The sequence below is a fragment of the Sturnus vulgaris genome, chromosome 11, assembly GCF_052056855.1.
Source record: "Sturnus vulgaris isolate bStuVul1 chromosome 11, bStuVul1.hap1, whole genome shotgun sequence".
NCBI lineage: Eukaryota > Metazoa > Chordata > Aves > Passeriformes > Sturnidae > Sturnus > Sturnus vulgaris.
In genome coordinates, this window is record NC_142253.1 from 18,578,879 (window position 1) to 18,602,238 (window position 23,360).

Sequence of the window (23,360 nt, forward strand, 5' to 3'; positions counted from 1 at the left end):
TTCCACAAAAACAGCTTTTACGCGGGTTTGAAGCGGATTTTCTGAGCGTTTTATCTCGTTCGAGTAAGTTTGCTTCCAGCTGGGATTTAAAAGCCAGCCCTGCGATTCCTATTTTGGGCAAGTAAACAAAGCTGTCCTGTTTAAAGCTCCGTTTGCATTCGCAGCCCCCGATCTTCCCCGGCACTTCTGGGCATTTTCCTGAACTGCCGTCCCTGTTCGCAGGCTGGACAGAACTTCATTCATGAAAAGGAAACCTCTCAATGCTCTGCTTGTGAGCCTCCAACAATCGCTGGTTACAGGGAATAACGAATTACAAATAAAAACCGCAAGAAAAGGCATTTTAAACAAAATTATTTCGTCGCAGATTTTATTTAGAATAGCAAGGAAAAATATCCCAGTGGTGTGTTTTGGAGGCACAGCTCTTCCCCTGCATTCCTTATTAATGCAAATCCTGCTCAGCACAGATCTGTGCCTGTGTTTCCTGGCTGATGTTGGAAGTGGAATAGAGACATAAATGCAGAGTTCAGAAATCCTTTTCACCTTCAGAGCTTTGGTTGCTGTGGCAATCTGGATGTGTGTAACCTGTGGGCACCCTCTTTTTATAAGGAAAAACGTTTCATGAGGAAGCAACCCAAGGTTTGATTAGAGAGTAATAAAGAACATTTCTGGATTCACATGCAGGACAGGGCTGCTTAAACAATTCTGTGTTTTGTCACAACCCAAATCAAGCCTAGGAATTGAAAATTCATTAATATGACCTGAACCATTCCAATCCAGGCTCATGAAAATGTATTTTGTTGAGGCTGAGGCATAGGTGTGCCCAAAGTAGCTCGTTGCCTTTAGGGAGAATTGTACATGTTTTACAGCAGCAGATTTACTTCATTTCTGCTCAGTTATACAAATATTAGTGCTCTGATTCTTTTTCTTTTTAATTCCCACCCCCCTCAAGACACACTCTGTCTGTTAAAAAAAAAACCCACAAATATTCAGAATTATTGAAATTGAGTCTAGCTTTTCCCCTTTAGATCCACGCTGAACACAGATCCAGGAATCCTGTACAAAATGTCCTGATTTCACACAGCCACACTTGGATTTCTTACTTTTCCAGTCTAAAGTTTTGGCTTCAAATCATAAGGTTGGATCCAAGCCCAGGGCTAACACCTGAAAATAATTTAGACCTGTTAACATCTCTGTTCTTACCTAGAAGAAACGAGCTTCTTCCATGAGAGGGAAAGGATGGAAAAGGCTGGAGCTTGCACAGGGAAGGAGTAAAACCCCCAGGCAGCTGTGGCTGGGACCAGCACCCCTGGGACTGTCAGTTCTCAAGCCTCACTTAGGGCAGTGGCACTGGGAAATGATGAAGGAATTAATTGGGAGCCATTGATTGGTTTCCATAGGACATCACAGGGCTGCTGTTATAGATGATCTAAAGAGACCAGTTTGATCAAATTCAGTATCAAATTCAATTCATAAAATTCAAATAATAATCAAATATGTTGGGCAAACACTCTGCACACATTTTGTCCGGATTTCTCCAGAACAACACGTCCAGCTATGTTCTGGGTGTCCAAAAGAATTTCCTCTGATCTACTACAATTAAATTAATTATATAATAATAGAAGAATATTATGCTCAGAAAAAAAATTTAAAATTATTTTATGACAAGTTACAAATTAGTTGTCCGCTATCTTCTAGATATAGAAGAGAATGAAATACTTTCAATTGAATGTGTAGAACTCAAAAATGCTAAAACTAAATCTCATATTTGTCAGGGGCCTTGCTATTTTTTCCAGTGATTAGTACCCACCGACAGCAGTGTGGGCATTAATTGCCATCACTGATTGCCTTCTGACAGCCCCCAGAGCCCTGCACTGAATGCACTGGGCTCCTGCTGTTGGATGATTCCCCTGAAGCCCAGACTTTGGGATATTTTGACCTCTGGAGGTGGCAGGTGATGGAGGAATGAGGGACATGGCCCTGGGAGCTGGGCTGGGGAGGGGCAGCTCTGCCAGGGCAGCTCTGCTCCGTGGGGTGTCCTGCCCTTCCCCACCCTGCCCATCCTCCCCTCTCACCCTCAGCCTCCGGCTGCAGGAAAACCCAGGGCTGGGGATAACCCAGGGCTGGGGATAAACCAGAACTGGGGATAAACCAGGGCTGGGGATAACCCAGGCCTGGGGATAAACCAGAACTGGGGATAAACCAGGGCTGGGGATAAACCAGAACTGGGGATAAACCAGAGCTGGGGATAAACCAGGGCTGGGGATAAACCAGAACTGGGGATAAACCAGGGCTGGGGATAACCTAGGGCTGGGGATAAACCAGGGCTGGTGATAAACCAGAACTAAGGATAAACCAGAGCTGGGGATAAACCAGAGCTGGGGATAAACCAGAGCTGGGGATAAACCAGAACTGGGGATAACCTAGGGCTGGGGTTAAACCAGAACTAAGGATAAACCAGAACTAAGGATAAACCAGAACTGGGGATAAACCAGAGCTGGGGATAAACCAGGGCTGGGGATAAACCAGGGCTGGGGATAACCCAGAACTGGGGATAACCCAGGATTCTGGGATAACCCAGAATGCCAGCATAACCCATAACTTCAGGGTAACCCAGGATTTCAGGATAACCCTGGGTTGAGGATAACCCAGATTTTGGGATAACCCAGGATTCCAGGATAACTCAGGGCTGAGGATAACCCAGGATTCCAGGATAACCCAGGATTCCAGGCTAGCCCCTGTGCCTGGCTGTGCTGGGATTTTCTCCTGCCCCTGCTGCCTGCCCTCCCCAGCCCATTTTCCAAGGAGACAGCACTGCCCAGTGCCTGTGCATCCCTGGGCACTGCTCACCAGCAGTTCCCTGGTGGCTTTGAGTTCACTCAGGCTGGGAGCTGTGTCAAGGAGCACTGACCCCTGCTGCGCAGGGATTGTCCATACAGCTTTTTCCAAGGGTTTTTCATTGTCATGGGACATGCCACAGCCACCTCTTTGTCCCTTCCAGCTGTCAGGCAGTTTGAGTCTGCTCAGAGTCTTCTGCTTGGGCTGCCTGCTCTGTGCTTTAGCTTCTGGCAGTGCACAGAGCACATTTTTTAACCCATATCAGTCTGATTTTCTCTTCATTGTGGCAAATGAATCTTATTTGAGAATGGTAGGAGGCAGGATTTCCCACACCAAAAAATTTATCTGTTGCCTACTCGACATTTAACTCGGTTATTTCCTCCTTGCTTCTTATTTGGCACTGCAATTACCTCTAAAATCTACTTCCATTTTACCTGATGAAGTCCCACTACACATCCTGTACCAAACCTGTACAATCATGTTGAAAATTCAGAGCTGGAATAGCAATTCACAAAATAGGCGAGCTTTCATGGATTTTAAATTCCAGTGCCTCTGTATGAACTGCAGCCTGCCTCAGACAGGAGGGTATTTATAGCTGTCACCTCTGAAATACTACAGTAAAAATCCTTACAGTTTACAGTCACAGCAATTTGGGTAATTGTTTTATAAGGTGGCAAAGTGTTACTTGGCTTTCGAGCAGTTTTCCAAACAGTTGGTGGAAGGATGAATTAAACATTGACACACCAGAATCAAAACAGAATTTGTTTCTGCAGAGTTTTTGTCTTCAGAGTTTCTTCTTCCAGAGATCTGTGGGAGCTGCTCTCATTGATTCACTGCAATTACACTTTGTGTTTTCCTTCTTAATGACAATTTGTGTTTTCATGCTGTGCAGGTTTGAAAACAGCAGACTTTCTGCCATCAGATCACTTTGTGTTGATTTAGATCACTGTGATTTTTCAATAGACAAACCAGTTATGGGGACAAGGGCGTTTCAGGTGGAACTCCTGGTGGTCTGGTGGGGTCACTCCATAACCTGAGATCATCTCCAGCCTTACCTGGTTTCAGGGGGGCACATGGAGCTCTCCGTGCAGCTCCAGCCTCTCCAGGTGCTGGTGGCAGTCAAAGGTGTCTCAAAGAGAGCTCAGAACTTCCAATTCTGCCCCAATTCCCACTGGTATTCCTGGGAACTGAGGTGGCCCTGGGACCTGCATTGCACTTAGTTCACAAACCACTCTGACCTTCAGTTTTGGGTCAAGGACTCACAGCTAAGGCACATTTTCCTCTCCCACTAATACATTCAAGCTCTACTCTTTCTATCCTCTTGAACTTTTAGTTTCTTCACTGCCTTAGCTAAAAGATAACACAAATCACCTCAGCCTCCCCCTTGCCTTGGGGGTATTAAACTTTACTCCCAGCAGCGAGGGTTTTACACCCACTTTTAGCTGCCAAGTGGAAAATGTGGCTCCACATCCCCAAAATTGTGCCAGTGTTTGTTGAGGCCAGCAGCTGGTGGGGTGTGAGGTTTTCTGCTGAGAGGCCAGGGCTGGGCTGGCCCTGCTGGTGACAAAGCTCCTGCCTGGCTGAGCCCCCACTCTAGCTGGAAATTGTGTTTTCTGCAAACCAAACAGACCAGAGAAAGTACATCTGCTGCTTGTTTATTGATTTAGGGCTCTTCCTGCCTGTTTCTGGGAAAGAAAAAAAAAAAAAAAAAAAAAAAGAATAAAAGGCCACCTTCATTATTTCACTTTTAATTTCCTTTCTCCAAAGTAAGCAGAGCAAAATTAGATTTAGGCTGATGCATATTCCACAAATAAATTACATGGAACTAGAGTGGTTAAATGAACTTTGCTTGGGGATTATTGGAAAGATAAATATTTAAACACTGAACTTGAGGTAAGTCATGTTTATGCAACATCTGGGGTTTTTTTGTCACTGCTTCTCCGCCCCCTCTTTTTTCCCTATTGTGGCTTTTCTAGTCAGCTCAACCCCGAGGACATGAAAGCAGGGTGAACACCACCTTCAGAAAACTCTGCTGTCTGTATTGTTGCCAGCAGAGGGGTTTTTTGACTTTTTTTTAAAGCAGATGATCTTTGCCTGGTTCTATTTTTATAGAAGTCTTTGATAATATTTCACACTATGTCTCAGTTAAAAGAATTGGAAGTAAATGTAGAAGAATTCAAATTATATCTCTTGGGAAAAAAAACTAGCTTGTATTGAAATAGTTCAAAAATATTTAAATTGCAGTAGAACTTATAAACCATTGAGCATTATAGTGTATTAAGCTTAAATTTGAAGGTTTTCTTTTTAAATTAATAAACTTTTAATTGCAGGATGACACTCTATTAACCAGACTTCGAAACTCCAGAAAATTTCTGCAGTAGGGAAGGATAGAGATTTCCATTCCATATGGAAAAATGCAAACAGCAATGCAGATGGGGACTGTGCTGATTAATTCTGTAGCCACCTACTGGGTCACTGAATTTCCTGCACCACAGATTAGCCAGGGTGATATTGGAGGTATTGTGGAATTTTATCCAACTAAAATATTCCTTTCTACAGTAAAAAACAAGCTAAGCACAGTTATGAAGTCTTTAAGTGGCCAGATACTGAAGATTGATACAATAAAACTCATAGTATAAAAAACCTTAGATGAAATGCTAAGAAACTATAATTAATAATAATTATCCTTGCTATTGTGACATCAATAAGGGAATAATGAAACGAACTGGTTTTTTTAGATTTTCATGCTCATGTAGAAGAGAAATTCATCCTCCCTGGATAAAATTTGAATATTCACTGTTGTTGTTCTGATTAATGGCATTGGGTTAGCAAATGTCAGTGTGTTCCTCAGCTGTTTGCATATGTGCTCCCACAAGGAGCCAGGAGTTTTTCCAGTTGCTACCAATATTTATTACCAATCCAATCATATTCATATATGACTATAAATTTTGAAAATTTTATTCCACATTTGCCAAATATTCTGGTTTCTGTCTAATTAATAATGGTAGTTTATTGCATTGCTATTTAACTTAGAAGTCCTGGTAATCCTATTTTTTTTTATTCTGTGTATATTTTATGTATGTGGAAGGGCTCATGCAGTGCAGACATTTCCATCTCTCACGTTTATGAACTTGACAGATTTCTCAGTGTCTCTGGTTGCTCTTTGGTTCTTTCTCTGGTTTTTCCTCTCAGTTTTTAATTGCCAGAGTAGAATTTTTACTTTCCTGAATTTAAGAAAGCTTTCCAAAAATCCGCAATATTTTTGTAAAATGGTCTTTTCCTCCTGTGATACTTTTCAAAGCAAACAGCTTTTATAGCAGTAATTATAATAGAAATGATAATTATCAGTAATTATAATGCAAATTTAAGGGAAATCCACGGAACTGGTAAATTTTCATTGTCACTATCACACTTGTATCATATGTAATGTTCACCAAATGTAGGGATAGTCTGGGGAGTGCCTGTTCTGCCAAAATGCCCAGAAAAGAGCACGTTGGGAAATGGGATGGGAGGATTCAGGCCAAGTTTTCCTTCATTTCCATGGGACATTTCAGGTCATGTTGGTAGAACAAAATCCCCCGGCCATGGGTTGGTGACAGAGAGGTGCTGCAGGATGGCAGAGGGAAAACTGGGATAATTAAAATCAGAGAAGGAATAAAGGAAAAGTTTCCCAAACTCCAAAATAACAACTTCTGAACCTCATGGGCCTGTGGTGGAGCACGTGGAATCTCAGGATCAAGGACCAGAGAAAATGATGTTACTGCATTTTTCTGAGGGAGAAAGCACTTTTATTTTTTCTTTTTCTTTCTTTTCCTTTTTTTTTTTTTTTTTTTTTTTTTTTAATGTGAGTTGTGTTGGTTCCTGTGGCCCACAGAGGATTCCACAGCTTTGGGATCACAGGAAGACCCGTGGTGCTGTTAATTACAGGAGTGCCATGTGTACTGCTGTGCTCAGAGGGCTGCCAGCATTTCCATTACAAACCCCACTGCAGTGGTTTGCAGCTCAGTCACAGAAATGTGCTCCTGCCCTGATGAATTTTGAGTCTGGCAATGATTTGTTCCCCTCCTACCCCCAAAAGCTGAAAAAGAGCTTGGTTTAAAATCTGAAAGTGATACACCAGTGACTGGATGTTGACTAAGCAGGAACTGTGGTTGCTGCAGTTTAGCAAGAACTTCATTCTTAAATTCCTCTAGAGGTGACTTTTACCGTGCCATGCAAATGTTTTTGGTTATCCTGAAACTAATCAAAGCCTCATAAAACCTCTAACAATTCTTAGTTTATGCTCTAGAGCATCAGCTTCCGACTGTACTTATTGTGCTGGATTGTGGCACTAAAGGAAGGGTTTGGAGCCTGTAACACTGTCCTGCTGCTGCCCAGTTTAATTACATGTTGAAGGTGTTCAGCCTTTTATTTCTAGTTATCAACCTGTGAAATGAGGTTGTGCTTGATTGATAGAGGTTCACGATGTGCAAGTTTTAATTGGAAAAAAAAGAAGTGCCAACCATGCCTATGACTGGGAGATCTCAAACTTTTTCAAGTGAATTATGGAAATAAAAGTGGTCATTCCCAGCACTTTTTGAGACACAGAATATTCCTATTTCATTGGACAAAGTGTTTTCATATGCTTCTGTATATTTGATTTCCTACTCAGTGGTTGGATTATTCCCAATTATTCCCTGCATTCTGTGCAGGAGCTGGAGCCTTCCCTAGAAAATTCAGATGTTCTGTATCACAAGCTAGGACCTGCCCTTACAACAAATTTTTGTGAATTATACATCACTGCTTTCAAAAGTGGTCAGAAAATGTATTTACAGCCCTGCTAAATAGTGAAATGAAGGGGAAAAGGTGGTTAATTTGGCATCATTCATGATTGTAGCCTTGGAGAGTGTGAGTTTGTGGGTCAGAAAACACAGAAGCAAAACTTAAAACAGGAAACAGCAGAAATTCAGTTTAAAAAGTGAAGTTAAAAGTCATACAAAAAATGTCAAGATTAAGAAAAGTTAAGAACAGCTGGCTGTATTGGGAATAACATTGTGCTCAGAAAATACACCCAGCAAGTCAGCAGAACACAGAGGATGGACAGGTTGGCCACCACATGGCCAGAACAGCTTTGGCCACTTTATATCATGTTTAAATATTTTCCCTAAACGATGCTGTTTAATCACTGAGCTCGGGCTCATTCTCTTCTCTAATGTGCCTGTTTTGTTTCCCCCAGCTCACAATGCCAACCTTTCCTGTTGTTGTGAAGATTGGACATGCTCACTCAGGCATGGGAAAGGTGCAGATGCTGCTTGTTGCATGTTGGGAGCCTGGGGTTTGTCCCTTACCTGTGCATGCTCATTCCTTCCCTGATATTTCACCTTTTATCTACCCACACTCTGTCTGATCCCCCCCCCTTGCAAATCTCTGCCTGTCCATGCTAAGAAAGCATCTCCCTTTAGGAAAATAAAAAAAATGCCCAAAGTACTTGTACAGCCAGGCCTTTGCAGCTGGAGAGTCACCCTATGTGGGATGTGCTCTGAACTGTGCTGAGATGCTTTCTCGAAGCAAAACCTTCTTCATTCATTTATTGTCTGCACTGAAACTCGTCAAGAGTCAAGGTCTGATGCACAATCCAACCTTTTGGAGCTGGGAGTGTGGGAAGGTTTTGCCTTGGTTCTTTGCTGGTTTCAGATTGATACTGAACTTTGATTTCCTATCTTGATGTGCTGTCTGTGATTGTTTCATATCTCTGTATAACTGCTGCTTTCTTTCTCCAAAGTAATTGCATTTCAGTGGTGAGTACAGATGTTTTGGTGTCACTTATCTCACAGTGGGAGAGAATTTAAATCCCATTTTCACTGCTGCCAGTGACAATTTCTAGTCCTTGCAGAGGAACTTCACTCACTGAAAACATTTCAGTGCTAGAAGTGTTAATCAGAGCATTTATCATCCTGAATCTCCAAAGTTCCATGAACATAATATTTGCAACTATTTTCGGATAGAAAACTGATTTAATTACAAGTTGTACTGTGTGTTATTTTTTGCCTATGACTGTTTTGCTTTGCATCATATTTAGTAAATCATTGGAAGTCTAGCAGCCGTTTTAATTGAGGGCAGGCTGAACCACTAATTAAACTGCACTTTCTGTGGATTGCATATGTGAAGTGTTAGAATGCTTATGCTGTACTTTGGATATTCACCTCTCATTTAGAGAAAAGGGGAAATAATGCACAGAAATGTTCCTCATCTCAAATGGCTAGAAATGAGTTTTTCTTTTAGCTATGAAATATTTAAAGTCCTCCAAGATTAAATGCAATCAGAGAGCAAAGGAAGGTTCCCCTGGAAGCCCAGCCCTCCCTGAGGGCACTGCTGGCAGCAGCATTGCCAGAGGTCCCAGTTAGAGCCACACAGGCCAGTCAGCTTTCAGAAAATCAAGTTGAAATCAGTCCTTGTGTCTGGTTTGTGGCTCTCAAATGGTAAATTACTCTGTACCTTTCTCCATCTCAGAGCTGGGGGCAAACACTTAGACTTAAGGCTTTTATCTCCTCCAAATTCCATTTATTGTGCCGTGTCCCACCTCCCAGCCCTGGCCATCAGGTTCCCCTTTTCAGTGCCAGGAGAAGGAGAAGCAAGCAGGATGCTGGGCTTGCAGGGAGCTGCAAACTCCTGATCCTGGATCCCATGGGGAACCCTGCCCCTGCCTGCTCCCTCCCCATTCTGCAATGCCCTTTGGATCTGTGCTGGAGTGCCACTTTCCTGTTCTCCACCTGCCCCAAGGCTTCCCTCCCCAGCCCCTTTCACCCCCTGCTCCCCCAGCTCAGAGATTGCCCTCCCTGCCCAGGGGTGATGTCTGTGTCCTCCCTCTGCCCTCTAAAATCTCCTCCTCCCTCTCCCCCATATCAGCTTTCCCCATTTTTCCATCCCCTGTTCTTTCAAGATGTAAAAGCTGATGGTTCAGTGCCACTCAGCACCTCAGCAGAGCGTTCCACACCTGGGCTATCCCAGCCCTGGGAAGCCCAATTTCTTCAGAGAAGAGGGAAAAATGAGAATTATGGTTCTGCTGCCTGGAGCCAGCCCTCTGTGCTCCCTCACCAAGACATCGGGATCCTTCAGCTCCTCCCTCATGGGAAAAGCTGATGGGATGATGTGAAAATTCCCTGTGGGCTCCACATATATTCAGTTACCTGAGCAATTTACAGATCCAGCAAGAATCTACATCAATTGGAATTGCATGTCACACCTAAAAAAATTTCTGAGGCCTGCATTATCTATAACTGACTAACATCACCTAAAAAAAAAAAAAATTAAAAGGAAAGCAAAATAAAACTCTAGTGTCTGTGAATTGCTTTCTCCAGATGAGCAGGTAATATTTTGCTGAGAAAAATAGATATTTTAAAGCAGGAATGTTATAGAACCTAGAAATCAGACAAAACATCAAATTCTTTTTAACGTTGTCAAAACCATGCTTCTCATGAATGCCATTTGCAATCAAATTCTACATTTTGTTCCTAATTATTCTTTTCTTCTTTTGTCTGTGCTGTGTTCTTGTGGCATGATGGCTCCAGATCAAGGTAGACAACCACTACGATTTTCAGGACATAGCCAGCGTGGTAGCACTCACTCAGACCTACGCCACCACTGAGCCCTTCATAGACTCCAAATATGACATCAGGATCCAAAAAATAGGCAGTAACTACAAGGCATACATGTGAGCCAATCCTTATGTTCTTTCCTGCTTTTGTCTCAAAATTGATAAGCACCAGTGAGATTAAAGAGTGTTGGATGAGTCTCTGAGATGATGCCTCCCTTGTCACACTCTGTGGAAAGAGTATTTTCTGGATTTATCAAAATTCTTTTTATCAGTTGATTGTGGCTGGGAGGAGGAGAATGAGACACCAGGTGAGCCTGACAGAGGGGTTTTTCTGCTAACTTGTCTTCATTATTTTCATTTAAAGAAAGGAGCAGTTGGAAGAGGGTTTGGTTTAGTGGAAGACTTGTTAATTCAGATTTCTTCATATTTTTCATCAATTTAAGGACATATTTTCTTCAAATTTTTTTTCTCCCCTCTGAGGATAAGTTGGATGGCATTCATTCACACAAACAAACCTGGACTGTCACACTTTAATGGAACAAAGTTCTTTCAACAAAACACATCAAAGAAACAATCCAGTCCTGCAGTGACCTTCACAGAGATGCATGAAAATCCGTTCTCGTTGTAGAGCCCAGGTGTTTGTTTAAAGGCCATGACTAAAGGAGAGGCTCAAAGGATGCTCCAGCTTCACACACAGCAGAGAGCTGCAGCAGCACACCAAGCTGTGATGCAGCAGTAGAGCTCTGGTACCTGTGTTTATTGAGATTTTTACTCTCTTTCAATTGTCAGGCAGTGACATCTGACAAACACTCATTTCATGTCTCATTTTGTGACAAGTTAGATCATCTCATGCCTTTGTTCCCTCACACTTACAATCCTGAGGCAGGGAAAATGTAACAGAACATGGATAAAAATATACATTTCCATTTCCACACCACATCCAGACACAGGGGTATTTCTCAAGGAACTCCTGAACATTGGAGGGACCAGCAAATCCTTGTGAATCATTTGTCAGGTACAGTCGGGTTCTGTATCAGTAAAGAACTGCAAGCAACCCATAAATATTGAGAGAAGCTGAAGCTGGAGTTGGCTTAAAGCACATCCATAAAATGTTTTATCAATGAAAAGACAGGGTTGAAGTTAAGAATTTAGAACAGCCATGAGGAAACAGGAACTTTGGTCCAGGGTGGGAGAAGGGGAAGAATCTCCCTGCTTAGGCTGATATTAGGAGGACACACGCTCTTGCCTTCTCAGCAGACATTGCTGTCCCAGGTCCTGCTGCTCTGTCCCCACCTGGCACTGAGGGGACACTTGGAAAGGACATCCAAGGTTTGGCCTTCCCAAAAGAGCTCAGAAATCCTCCCTTACACTGAGGGGCCTGAGGGAGGCACAGGTCTGGTGGGAACACTGTTCCCATGGCAGACCCACACTCAGTCCTTCCAGAATTCACCAACTGCTGCCAGAACAGCGTGCTGGAAATGAGAGCTGGGCAGTGACCGAGGCAGGACACTCAGGAAGCTCACAGGGATTCAGGAGTGTCTGGAATATTCCGTGTTTTCAGAGGTACAGCATGGGGATTTGGGCTCCCTGTGGAATTCACTGTTGGGCCTGCCCCACTCTCCCCACAGGCTCGAGAGCCTTGAGCAGATGACAAAGCTTTTATCCCCCAGCTTCTCCAGGAGAATTAAATCCAATTCCACTTGTTTGTCTCGCACTGGTGCTCCAGACCTGCCTTCCCCCCTCCCTGAGGACACCCATGCTGTTTTTTGGCAGCACCACGTCCCTCCAGCCCAGTGTCCCCTCTCTCCACCTGTCTGGGCCATGCCTTGCTCCAGTCCTGCTGGATCCCAAACTGCCCCGACATTCCCATCCCTCAGTCCTTACCCCTCATGCCAGAGCTGTTCCCAGTCCCCAGGATGTCCCTCAGCCCCAGATTCTCCTCAGTGCCATTCCCCAGCCTTGCTCCCAGTCCCAGCCTCCTTCTCCCCCACAGACCTTTCCTTGCCACTCTGCAGGCCGGGATGGGGCTTTTCTCCCTATTTCTCTCTTTTTCTCTCTTTGTCTCTCTTTTTCTCTCTTTTTTCTCTCTTTTCTCTCTTGTCAGTGCTTTGACAGGCAGATTCCTTGTGTTGTGCTGCCCATCTTTCCCCTTCCCTAACCAACAGAGCTGATTTTTCCCACTTTTACAGCTCCCAAGGGCAGAGTTTCAGGGATAAGGCCCAGCTCTTGATGGCTCCAGCACATGGCCAGGTACCAGGTGCAACATAGGGCTCATCCCCTGTGATAGAAACTGGATCACAACATTTTGTAGAAGACAGCCCCACATTTTTTTTTTTCCCTTTGACTTGATATTCAAATGCTGTTCGGCGTCAGGAATAATTTTGGAAGAGTCAGCCACGGTAAATTTATCATTCTGAAACATAAATGTTTCTTCTTTGCAGAAGAAGCAGTTGGCCTAAGGGACAGCAAAAATAAGTTAAAATGACAGCCTGTTCCTCCTACCTTTTATTTATTTTTAAGTTTCTACTCAGAAACTCTGGGTTCATCCAAATGCTAAAAGCCTAGCGATCATTTTTTTCTCTAGATTCTTTCATACACTTAAATCACACACCAAAATGAAATACTGATTCGTTATTACAAAGCAGCGTGGAAAGGAGAAGATTTACCAAATGTCTGAAGAATTCTTCGTGTGCACATACATATACATGATGTCAGTAGAATATTGTTCTACAGCTGGTTCTCATTTTGCTGTGTGACACAGGAACAGAGCACTTAGAGAGCCACCACAAAAAATACCAGCTGAACATTTGTTTTTGTAGTTTAAAGAGAGTTATTAAGAGCCTCAGTTTTATAATTCTGTGGGAAATTGTGGTTTAAGTGGATCCATGAGTCACCAAACAGTGGTGCTTATCGTCTGTCAGTAGAGATTATGGCCAAAAAAGCAGGATTGGATCCCTGTAAATACCACAGTCCCTCTGGAGGCTGTGTGACACACACTGAACTACCCGGGCAGCATTCAGCTGACTCCAAGGAAATCCAGTTTAAAAGGGTCACACACAACGTAGAAAAACAGAAATACGAAAGCTCTCTATCTAAATCACCCCTCCAAAAGCAGGACTGCGAGTCCAAGGCTTAGAGTTCTTTGATCAAAAGGTCAATAATCCAAAAGTAAAGCACATCAAGCAAAGGAATAGTGCTAGAGGATCAAACCACAGAGCAGGCTATACCCTGACAGCAGACATTTCTACATATTTTTCTGAGGACAAGTCCCTGTCCCAGCAATTTGAATTGGATACTGCAAATGCTACTAAATAAAGAAGGGAGGTGTTGGAAAAGGGGAAGCTCAAGTTACTATGAGTTGTTTGGCAATTCTAAAACAGTTCTTCCTTCTTGCAAAGACCAAATCGAGTGCAAACATGTTAAGCCTAAGTGTAAAGCATTTAAAGGTGTAGGAGTTGTTTTATTTATTGTTCAGTGTTTGGTTAAAGAGGAGGAAATGATGATGTGAAAGACTCTTGGCAATTATCAGAAGTGAAGAAGGGTGGGAAACATACATTTTCCATGTATATAATTACAGAAATCATCTCTAGGGCTTAGGGTGTCTGGTTAGGTAGTTTTGGATCAGTTCACCATGATCTCTCATTCTGGAGTTCATCTGTGTCAAACCCACAATCTCCTGAGATTCCACCAGTTAATTCTGTGTCCACAGCATTCTCCAGCCTTCCTCTGATCCCTGCAGCATGCTCACAGCCAGCCAAGCATCCATTTGGAGACTTCTGCAGGAGCTTTCCCCAGTGTGGAGGGAAAACAGGGCTTAAATCAAACCATCTTTGCCTCTCCAGTCAGTGGTGCTGGGATTCCATCACTGCAGCTGAGCATCTTGAACTAAATACTTGCTAAAAGCCTTCAAGATAACTTCTTATCCTGACTTGGTCACATCTTCCTTCCTAAAAGACACCTACAAGAGTCCATTCTGATGAATTTCTGTGAGAAGCCTGCAAGGGGATTGAATTGTGATTTGTGGGATTTTCTCTCTGATGCAGAATGTCTATGTAGAGCAGTAATGAACCTAAAATTATTCATTTTTAAGCAGGCACATGTATATAAACAGCGCCTTAAAAACTGAGCAGAAATAACAACATAAACTCTTTGCTGGGCAAGATTTCCTTACACATAGCATTCAACAATTCTTCTCTTCTCTTCTCTTCTCTTCTCTTCTCTTCTCTTCTCTTCTCTTCTCTTCTCTTCTCTTCTCTTCTCTTCTCTTCTCTTCTCTTCTCTTCTCTTCTCTTCTCTTCTCTTCTCTTCTCTTTCCTCTTCTCTTCTCTTTCCTCTTCTCTTTTGTCTTTTCTCCTCTCTTCCTTTTTATCTTCTCTCTCCACTTTCTCCCAGAGCATCAAAGGACATGGCATCACAAAAGAACTTATGCTTTAAAGCCCAGCAAACTTTATGAGGGTCCCAGAGAAAAGTCAACATTCCCCCACAATTGCTACTGACCCTCATAATTAACTTAATGGAAAAATGGAGAGAAAGCTCTGGCTGCTGCCTGATATACTTTTAATACATTGCAGATGTTCCTTTGATTTTACTAACTGGAAACACTTCATAACTTGTATCCATAGTCTATTCCCAGTACAGCATTTAACTTTCACAAAGCAGTAATCTTCTCAGCCCTGGTAGCAGTCCTAAGGTCTGAGGAGGGAAAAAAACTTTATATGGATTTTTTTCTTTCTCAGAGGTTAAATAGAAGAGGGTGGACTGACACAGAGCGTTTAGGTTATATCAGAAAATAGCAAAGAGTGAACACTGGAGGAGAAACCAAAATCCAGCTCCAAAACACATCAGAAATCACTTCAGAGGTGTTAGAAACAGATGTGTTGCTTTTCCAGTGTTGGGATACAGTGGGGTGGGTTTGAAAGGAGAAACTGAAGCCTCTTGACATTTACCTTTGCAGTACCAGTGTGTTACAGATAATTCAGTGCCTTTGTTGCTGGCACCAGCTAATTTCTAACACTGCCCCTTCATCAAAGCAGGCTGGGTTTTAAAAAAAATCTTAAATAAATACATGGAGAATCAAAATTTCACAGCCACTCTTTGTACCTCCAGTACAAAGTATTGCTGACAATGCTCTTACAACCCCTCGTGGTTCAGATGTTCTGTTCCAAGCTGCCAGCTAGGAACTCATGTGAAAAGCAGGGTCATTTGATAATGAGAATGTGAAACCACTGGCTGTCTTTGTAATGTTTTCCCCCTTTCAGGAGAACTTCCATATCCGGGAACTGGAAGACAAACACGGGCTCTGCCATGCTGGAACAAATTGCTATGTCAGATAAGTAAGTGGAGTCTCGTGTAAAAGGTAATTTGAAAAATTAACAGTGTTTTATTTTAAGTGATTTTTAAAAGAATCCCATTGTTGGTACACAATTCACAGGGAGGGAAGGCATTGTGTTCATTTGGGGAAAAAGGGATCTCTCAGTTGGGTGAAAGAGCAGAGCCAGGAGTTCCACGTGGCTTCAGAATTCCCTACTCACACTCACCAGCCTTGGGTGCTACCTGAGCCCTTGGGCTCCTACATCCACATCTGCTCCTAGAAAATGACTGAAATTCCCTTCAGAAAATGGAATTTCACAGATTCAACCTGTCAGTCATTTCTGCTGGTTCATTTGCCCTCTCTTACCCCCCAGTCTCACACCATGCACACTCCTTTAAGCTTTCCTCCTTCCACATCCTACCACCCTTCCACATAACCAAGCACTCCGGTCCCCACTTTGCCTATTTAAATCCCATTTCTCTTTTCTGCTTTCAATCCCAAATTCCTTACTTTTCATTTTATAAATTTCCACTGAACTGCACTGTGAGGCTTTTTCCCCTGTTGCTGGGATACACTGAAGCTTTATTTCCCCTGTGCCATCATTCCAGCCCTGTGCTTTGGTTTACTGTGCTTTTCCTTTTCTTTCCCATTCTTATCCCGGATAATTCGTGCAGTCCAGTTGAAAACATTCATGCAGCACCACTTTGAAGCTCAGAACTCTTTTCTCAATCCTCCTCATTTGCTCCACAACACATAAACCTCTTTTCCCTGAAAAACAAAATCTCAGAGGCTTTTGGATGGCTATGAATTTTCTGTTGTTCAGCTTCTCCAAAGGCTGCCACCAGTGGAAGCTGAAATAAAGTCTGTACAGTGAAAGTGTAATTTAAAAGGTGTTTTAAAGTTCAACAGTAGTCCTGGCTGGGGGGGGAGGGGGTTGGTTTGGGTTTTTTTTTTTAAAGCCTGGAACCTACAACTTGGTGCCTCTTATGAGCTGAGGGAGACACAGGAACTGAAGCATTGCCTGCCCTGGAAAGGTGAAAACAAGAAAGACGGGAATTCCAGCTCCCTGCTGTCCAACCCCTGTCTAGACTGTGTCCTCGCTGATCTCCCCTCTGGGGATGGACTGGAGCCACATTATTTTCTCTTTCTCATTCCCTCCCACCTCCTTCTAGAAAGTGAGGTTATGTCTTCCCTGGGAGAGGCAGGAGTGAGCTCTGGGTGTGTAATTACAGCCCGTGGGCTGTGTGGAAACACAGAAACTCCAGTTGTGCCCTGAGGAAAGCAGTGCCAGAGGAGTGGGAAATGCCCTCCTTGCCCTTCTCCTGCTGGAAATGCTCCCTGAGCTTTGCTCCTGCTGGAAATGTTCCCCTTGCCCTTCTCCTGCTGGAAATGTTCCCCTTGCCCTTCTCCTGCTGGAAATGCCCCCCTTGCCCTTCTCCTGCTGGAAATGCTCCCTGAGCTTTGCTCTTGCTGGAAATGTTCCCCTTGCCCTTCTCCTGCTGGAAATTCCCCCCTTGCCCCTCTCCTGGAAATGCTCCCTGAGCTTTGCTCCTGCTGGAAATGCTCCCCTTGCCCATCTGATGGAAATGCTCCCTTTGCCCTTCTCCTGCTGGAAATTCCCCCCCTTCCCCTTCTCCTGCTGGAAATGCCCCCCTTGCCCTTCTCCTGCTGGAAATTCCCCCCCTTCCCCTTCTCCTGCTGGAAATGTTCCCCTTCCCCTTCTCCTGCTGGAAATGCCCCCCTTGCCCTCTCCTGCTGGAAATGCCCCCCCTTGCCCTTCTCCTGCTGGAAATGCCCCTCTTGCCCTTCTGCTGGAAACGCTCCCTGAGCTTTGCTCCTGCTCCCGTTCTTCACTGAAAGTTAATTAGAGCAGAATAGGGATTTTCCCATTAACACAGCGGCCAACAAAACAAAACTTCCTTTATGCTGATGGGGCCAAAAGCATGGAAAGGTGGATGAGGTCCCCGAAGAGAAAAGGGTGTGTGACACAGCCCTGATTCTGTGGGACTGCCCAGGGAGTGCTCGCAGCAGAGCAGGGCACACAAGGGGGAAAGAGACTTTTCTGAAGAGCAGCAGCAGTTTACAATACAGCAAAACCCATCAGATCTGCTGCGTTTTGGTTTTAATACAGCCATGAATGAGGAGGAAGTGCCTTGAAAGCACTGCCTGATGGGCATTGTTGGCTGAATACAAATCTCAGAGTAGAAATTCAGAGATGAAAGAGGAATGAGGAAGGAAGGGACAGTGAGAGGCAGAGGAGCAGCACATTTCAGATCACAATTCCTTATTTCCCCCCTGCTCCAGAGCTCCTGCTGCCCAGAGAGCTGTGCCAGCTGTGCCAGCTGTACCCACCTCACTGGCACACCTGATATTGCCCCCTGGGAGCAATCCTTTATCCTTTATCATTCTTTCTTTATCCTTTACCCTTTATCTTTTATCCTCTATCATTCATTCTTTATCCTTTATCCCTTACCTTTATCCTTTATCCTTTACCCTTTATCCTTTATGCTTTACACTTTACCCTTTACCCTTTACCCTTTATCCTTTATCCTTTACCCTTTATCCTTTACCCTTTACTCTTTATCCTTTACTATCCTTTATCCTTTACTGCTGCTGCTCACCCTGGCTCTGGGAAAAGAGGAACTGTGACCTTTTGTCAAACCTACTGTGCAAGCCTTGGGTTTCAAACACTCCAGGCTGCTCCATCCAAAACCTCTCTTTCCAAATGTATTTTTCCAGCTCTGTGTTTGTTGGCAGAAGATGGGCTATTAAATATACTTTCATAAATCTGATTGATGTTGCAGTGTTTTAGAGAAAATTTCCTCGTTTTTGTTTCCATTTCAAGTCCAGATATTTACTGTTCAAGACAAGTTTTGTTGTCCTCATGACGTTCTAAGAGACACAATATTTTACAGAAAAGAAAAGTTATTTATAAGCAAGTGCATGCAAAAAGTCCAGTCAGTCAGTGCATCTACAGATGTTGAAATTGTCAGGCATCCAAAAAACCCTCTTATATTGGACAAAAACCATGTTTCTCACAGAAAAAAAAAATTATTTTCATTGCTAAGATATTACCATCAGGATCTTTTCAAATCAATTATTTGTATTCTGCTTAAAAGAAAAACTTTTCCACTGGAACAGATTTGATATAAGAAAGTATAAAGAATGTGACTTAATAAGTTTACTTGGAAAGGATGCTGTTACTGAAGATATTTATACATGAATCAGACTCTCAGTCCAGCAAAGAATTTCCTTTGATCCCACAATGAAATCAAATGCTTTGTTTTTTTCAAGGGTTTTTTTTCAGTGGAAAATACTATGAGGTGGCAAATCCATCATCAGGGCTCCAGGGCTGGAGCAGCAGAAGGCCTGGAGGAGGAAATAACTCTGCTTTAGACTCAAGTGTGAGCCAAGGAAAGAGGGAAATTCATGAGGAATGAATGCTGTAAAAATGGGGTTTTTAGCAAATCATGCCCTTCAGTCAGTGACATCAGCCTGCATCACACCAGGATCATTTCCTCCCTGCCCAGCCCTGCTGGCAGTCACTGAACATTCCCAATGCTTTTGGTGTCCTTTGGGCTCTCAGAGCTCTGGGCTGGACTTACAGGAATCACAGCAATTGCCTCACTCTTCTTCCAAATAAATCCTTCCTCACCCACTTGTTGGTCAGATAACCTCTCTATTCATCGAGAAAAAAGCAAAATAAATCATATTGCTGCTTGTAGAATGGGTGAAGAGTCCATCCCCTGTCTCCTACCATGACGTTACGAAATAAACAGAAGAATTTTTCTGCTCTACTGTGTGTGAAAGAGCCTTTTTAGGAGTTGTAGAATTCCTCGGAATTATTTCGATTCCACTTGAATTTTGCTGTACTTATCTGTAAGAATGAAGAACATAGTCCTTGTCTGCATGCTCCACAACCCACATAATTTCATATTTTTGGTCCTTCTGTATCACCTGAAGGGTTTTCCTGCCTGGATTTCTCCTTTTGCTGAGTGCTGTAGGAATAAAACCAGCCTGGCTCCTTTAGAAAATAGCTGGGCCACAATTCAATATGGAGCCTCTCACTCATTTTCCTGATACAGGAACCAAACCCATCCAGTGCAGTGAAAATTCTGAATTTAGGGTGAATGTAATATTAAATACATCATTAGGTGAGCCTCTAGAAAATCAAGAGCCTGATGAGGTACTCACAGAGCAAATTATTTTTGTGAAACAGGTACAAGCTTTGGGTTGACACCTGTTCTGAAATATTTGGTGGTTTGGACATCTGTGCTGTTAAAGCTGTACATGGGAAGGATGGAAAAGATTATATTTTTGAGGTAAGAAATCCTGCTTTTTTTTTTTTTCAGTATCTGCCTTTATATGTTACAAACAGCCAAGAAAAGAACCTTTCTGATAGTTGGGTATTGGCTTATTTGTGTTCCAGGCAAGGCTGTGTATTTTTGAGCACTGTTTAAATCATGATACAAAGCCACAGGTCCAAATTAGTGGCAAAACTTGCTGGAAAATGTAACCCTATGGATGGGAATGTCTTTTGGTGTTGGAGGAAATGTACACAAACTGCAAAACAAAGCCAAATGTGGATGGCACATTTTGCCAACCCTGATGATTTCTTTCCTGAGCAGCCTTAGCAGCTTTTCCTGGAAGGTTTATAGATAGCACCATCCCAAGGGAACCCCAACAAAATTAGACCTTGCTGTGGAAAGGGAGATTAAGGATGAAGTGGAAACAACTTTACTTTTTTCCTAGCCTCAATATTGCCCTGAAGATCTGAATCCTCATGAATCAGACTTTTCTGCTGTAGGTAATTTTGAAAAGTTGAAGTTTTTCATTTCCTTTGAGTTTTTTAATGGAGAAATATCACTTTGTGTAGCCATAAAACAAGTTATCATCACTTTCCTATCACACAGTTTCTTCAGCATCTTCCACATTCCTAGAATTTTATTCAGGAGGTGAGCAAGGATCTCCAGAATCTCCCCACTCCAAAGGAAGTTGATAAAACAAGAGGGGAAAGTTTTTTAAAAATGAAATAATCACAGCAAATTCTGTAATGGACCGAGACTGCCTCACTTCCTGCTTCTCAACAAATGCCCTGATTTTCCATGCCACAGTCATCATTTCTAAACCCCAGAATTCTAAGAACTGCAGGGTCCATCAGGAGCTGGGTTTACTGAGCATTTTAATCAGGGTGCAGAATAGATGCTGCAATTAAAAAAAAAAAGAGTGGATGGGAGCGTGATAATTCCTGCTGTTGTCTGGAATCAGCTGGATTGTCTGGGAGATGGGAATGCTCATCAGCAAGGATATTTAGAGTCTGTAAGAGTCATTGAAATGTGGGGCTGTTTGCAAAGTTCACATCCACCAGAACATCTGGAAAAATTATGGTATCAACAGTTATTACAGTGCAATTTTAACAGAATTCTGGGCTACAATGAGGAGTGGAAAACTGTCTGCACCAAGATGGGAGAATTTTCTCCTTTTGTGTCCTTTCAGCAGGGGAAAATAAATGTTATTAAGTCTGGCACTCGAGGGAGCAGAGCAGGACAGTCAGTCCAGAAATCCTGGAGCTTTCCATGGGGATGTGTTTCCATGGGGATGCCACACCTGAGGAAAAAACGAGTGTTTGGGTACCACTGACAGCTTAATCCTGCAGAGATCACCTGACAAAGAGCACACAGATTCCCTCATGGGTGAAATAACGTTTGCAGATTTGTTTTTCCTGATTTTCTCTGGGAACATTCAATGAGTGTAAGCCCCAAGAAGAGGACACAGGTGTTTGTCACCCACCCTTGGAGGGAATGGGAGTTAGGGGAGAATTCCACCCAAGCATTCTTCAGATATCCAGACCAATTTTGCTGAAGAGGACAAAATGCTGAAGTGATATTATTATTCAAGCACAAAACCACCCGTGGTTTTCTGTGAAATTTCGGGCACTTTGCAGATTTTTAGGTGGGGGATGTAAGAGGTAACTTTGCCTTTTAACAGAACAGGTTTTCTCAGTGTGGAAAAAACCCTCTCCTCCAGAGGAACACAGTGGTTCTTGCTGCCTGTCACTGTCCTGCTCCAAAGAACTGGCTCCAAACCCCTCCTAGGGAGGAGTGAACTCATTAAAGGATGGCTCAGCTAAGCAGAGGGGCTGTCAGGTTGATCAGGATGAGGGCCAAGTTATGATTCTGTGTAACAGCCTCAGCTCTTCATTTAGGGTCTGTTCTTTCCCCCTCTTGGGAATTCTCAGCTGCCAAGCATCAGACAAGCTGTAGAAACAGGATTTTTATGAACACATCACTGCAGCACGCAGCTATTTAACTGCCTCCCCTCTTCTTCCTAACAACACATCAAACCAAGGTCCATTAAACTTTTAACTTCTTAAATATAAGGACTTTCCCCCCTTTTAAATTAACACTTCTGAGGTTTCAATACCAGGAGGAATAGAGCATTGTTTGTATTTCTGATCCCACTGAATGTTATTTTTCCTGTTTCATTCTTGGAAAACCAAAGCTCTGGGAAATGAAATATAAGTTCAGAGCGTGGTGATGAGAGTAGTAAAAGAGAACAAATGTAAGACAATCCTTTAGAGTGGCCTCCCAGAAGTCTCCCAAATTTTGTTTTAGATTTAATGGGCTGCTGCAGGTGCCTTATTCCCACTTGCTTCATTTCACCCTGAGTTAAATTAAAATTAGCCCCCAAGTGGTGTTTTTGGCCTAGAAAGGTGCAAACTGAATTTCAAGTAGAAAACTTTCAGCCACTGGAACCAACACACGATCAACAATGAAGAAATGGTGTTTGTGCACCATTGTATGGAAAGTTCTGTTCTTGGCCTCGAATTCCTCAATAGCTCAGCTACTTCTCCTGTTTTCCCATCCAGGACAGAACATCCTCTGCTCAGGGCAGGGAGGGAGCTAAATCCAGCTGTAATTGCTGATAAATTCAGAAATCTCTCATAATTTCTGCTCTGGAGCATTGCTATATTCACAGAATAAATGGGAATGGTTTTGCCCAGTTCTCATCCTCCCGAGCACAGACCTTCAAAATCACCCTGATTTAATTCCCCCTTCCTCTGTACTTACCACTTAGAATATTTTCTCCTGGAATCCTGGGGCTTTTCCCTCAGGAGATCCGTGCATCCTGTCAGACTCCCTGGGCACTGCTGACTGACTGCCTGCCTGCTCCATCCTGTTCTCTTGGATTTCAGCATCCTGGGAAACATCTCTTTTTCCACTTTACCCACAGGATTCTTTACCTCTGCCCTTCCTTTAACCTCCCCAGCTCTGCCCTTCCCAAATCTCTGCCCAGGGCATCCCAATCCTTGGGGGCAAACTGAGGATGCAGCAGAGCTGGGCAGTGGGAATTTCTCCCTCAAACACGATGATCCTTTTGCAATTACTGATATCTTATAATTGCTCTGGCTCCTTTATAAATCTCATCCCATTCCTCTTCCTAATTATAGAATTTCTCTTCTTTTTCTTGCCAGTCTCAGTCTTGTATCCCAAATTTTAGCCATTCACCTTTCCCATTAATATATACAGTCAGTCCCTGGGTGATAGGAGAAATTCATCCCAGAGAACTGGCTACTGAAATGAAAATACATTGATATATAAATGCAAGTTCACAGTGATATGAATTAAGTGACTGTAATTC

The 23,360-nt window shown here is 43.1% G+C and overlaps 1 protein-coding gene across 1 annotated transcript in view; it reads left to right on the forward strand.

Annotated features, from left to right (window-relative positions):
• SYN2 (synapsin II) overlaps window positions 1-23,360 on the forward strand; it is a 153,402-nt gene that overhangs the window by 105,170 nt on the left and 24,872 nt on the right. Inside the window, exons 6-9 of the mRNA XM_014869769.2 lie at window positions 8,051-8,113; window positions 10,383-10,525; window positions 15,667-15,741; window positions 19,939-20,041. Coding sequence (XP_014725255.1) covers window positions 8,051-8,113; window positions 10,383-10,525; window positions 15,667-15,741; window positions 19,939-20,041 — 384 coding nt within the window. The remainder of the gene's footprint in view (window positions 1-8,050; window positions 8,114-10,382; window positions 10,526-15,666; window positions 15,742-19,938; window positions 20,042-23,360) is intronic.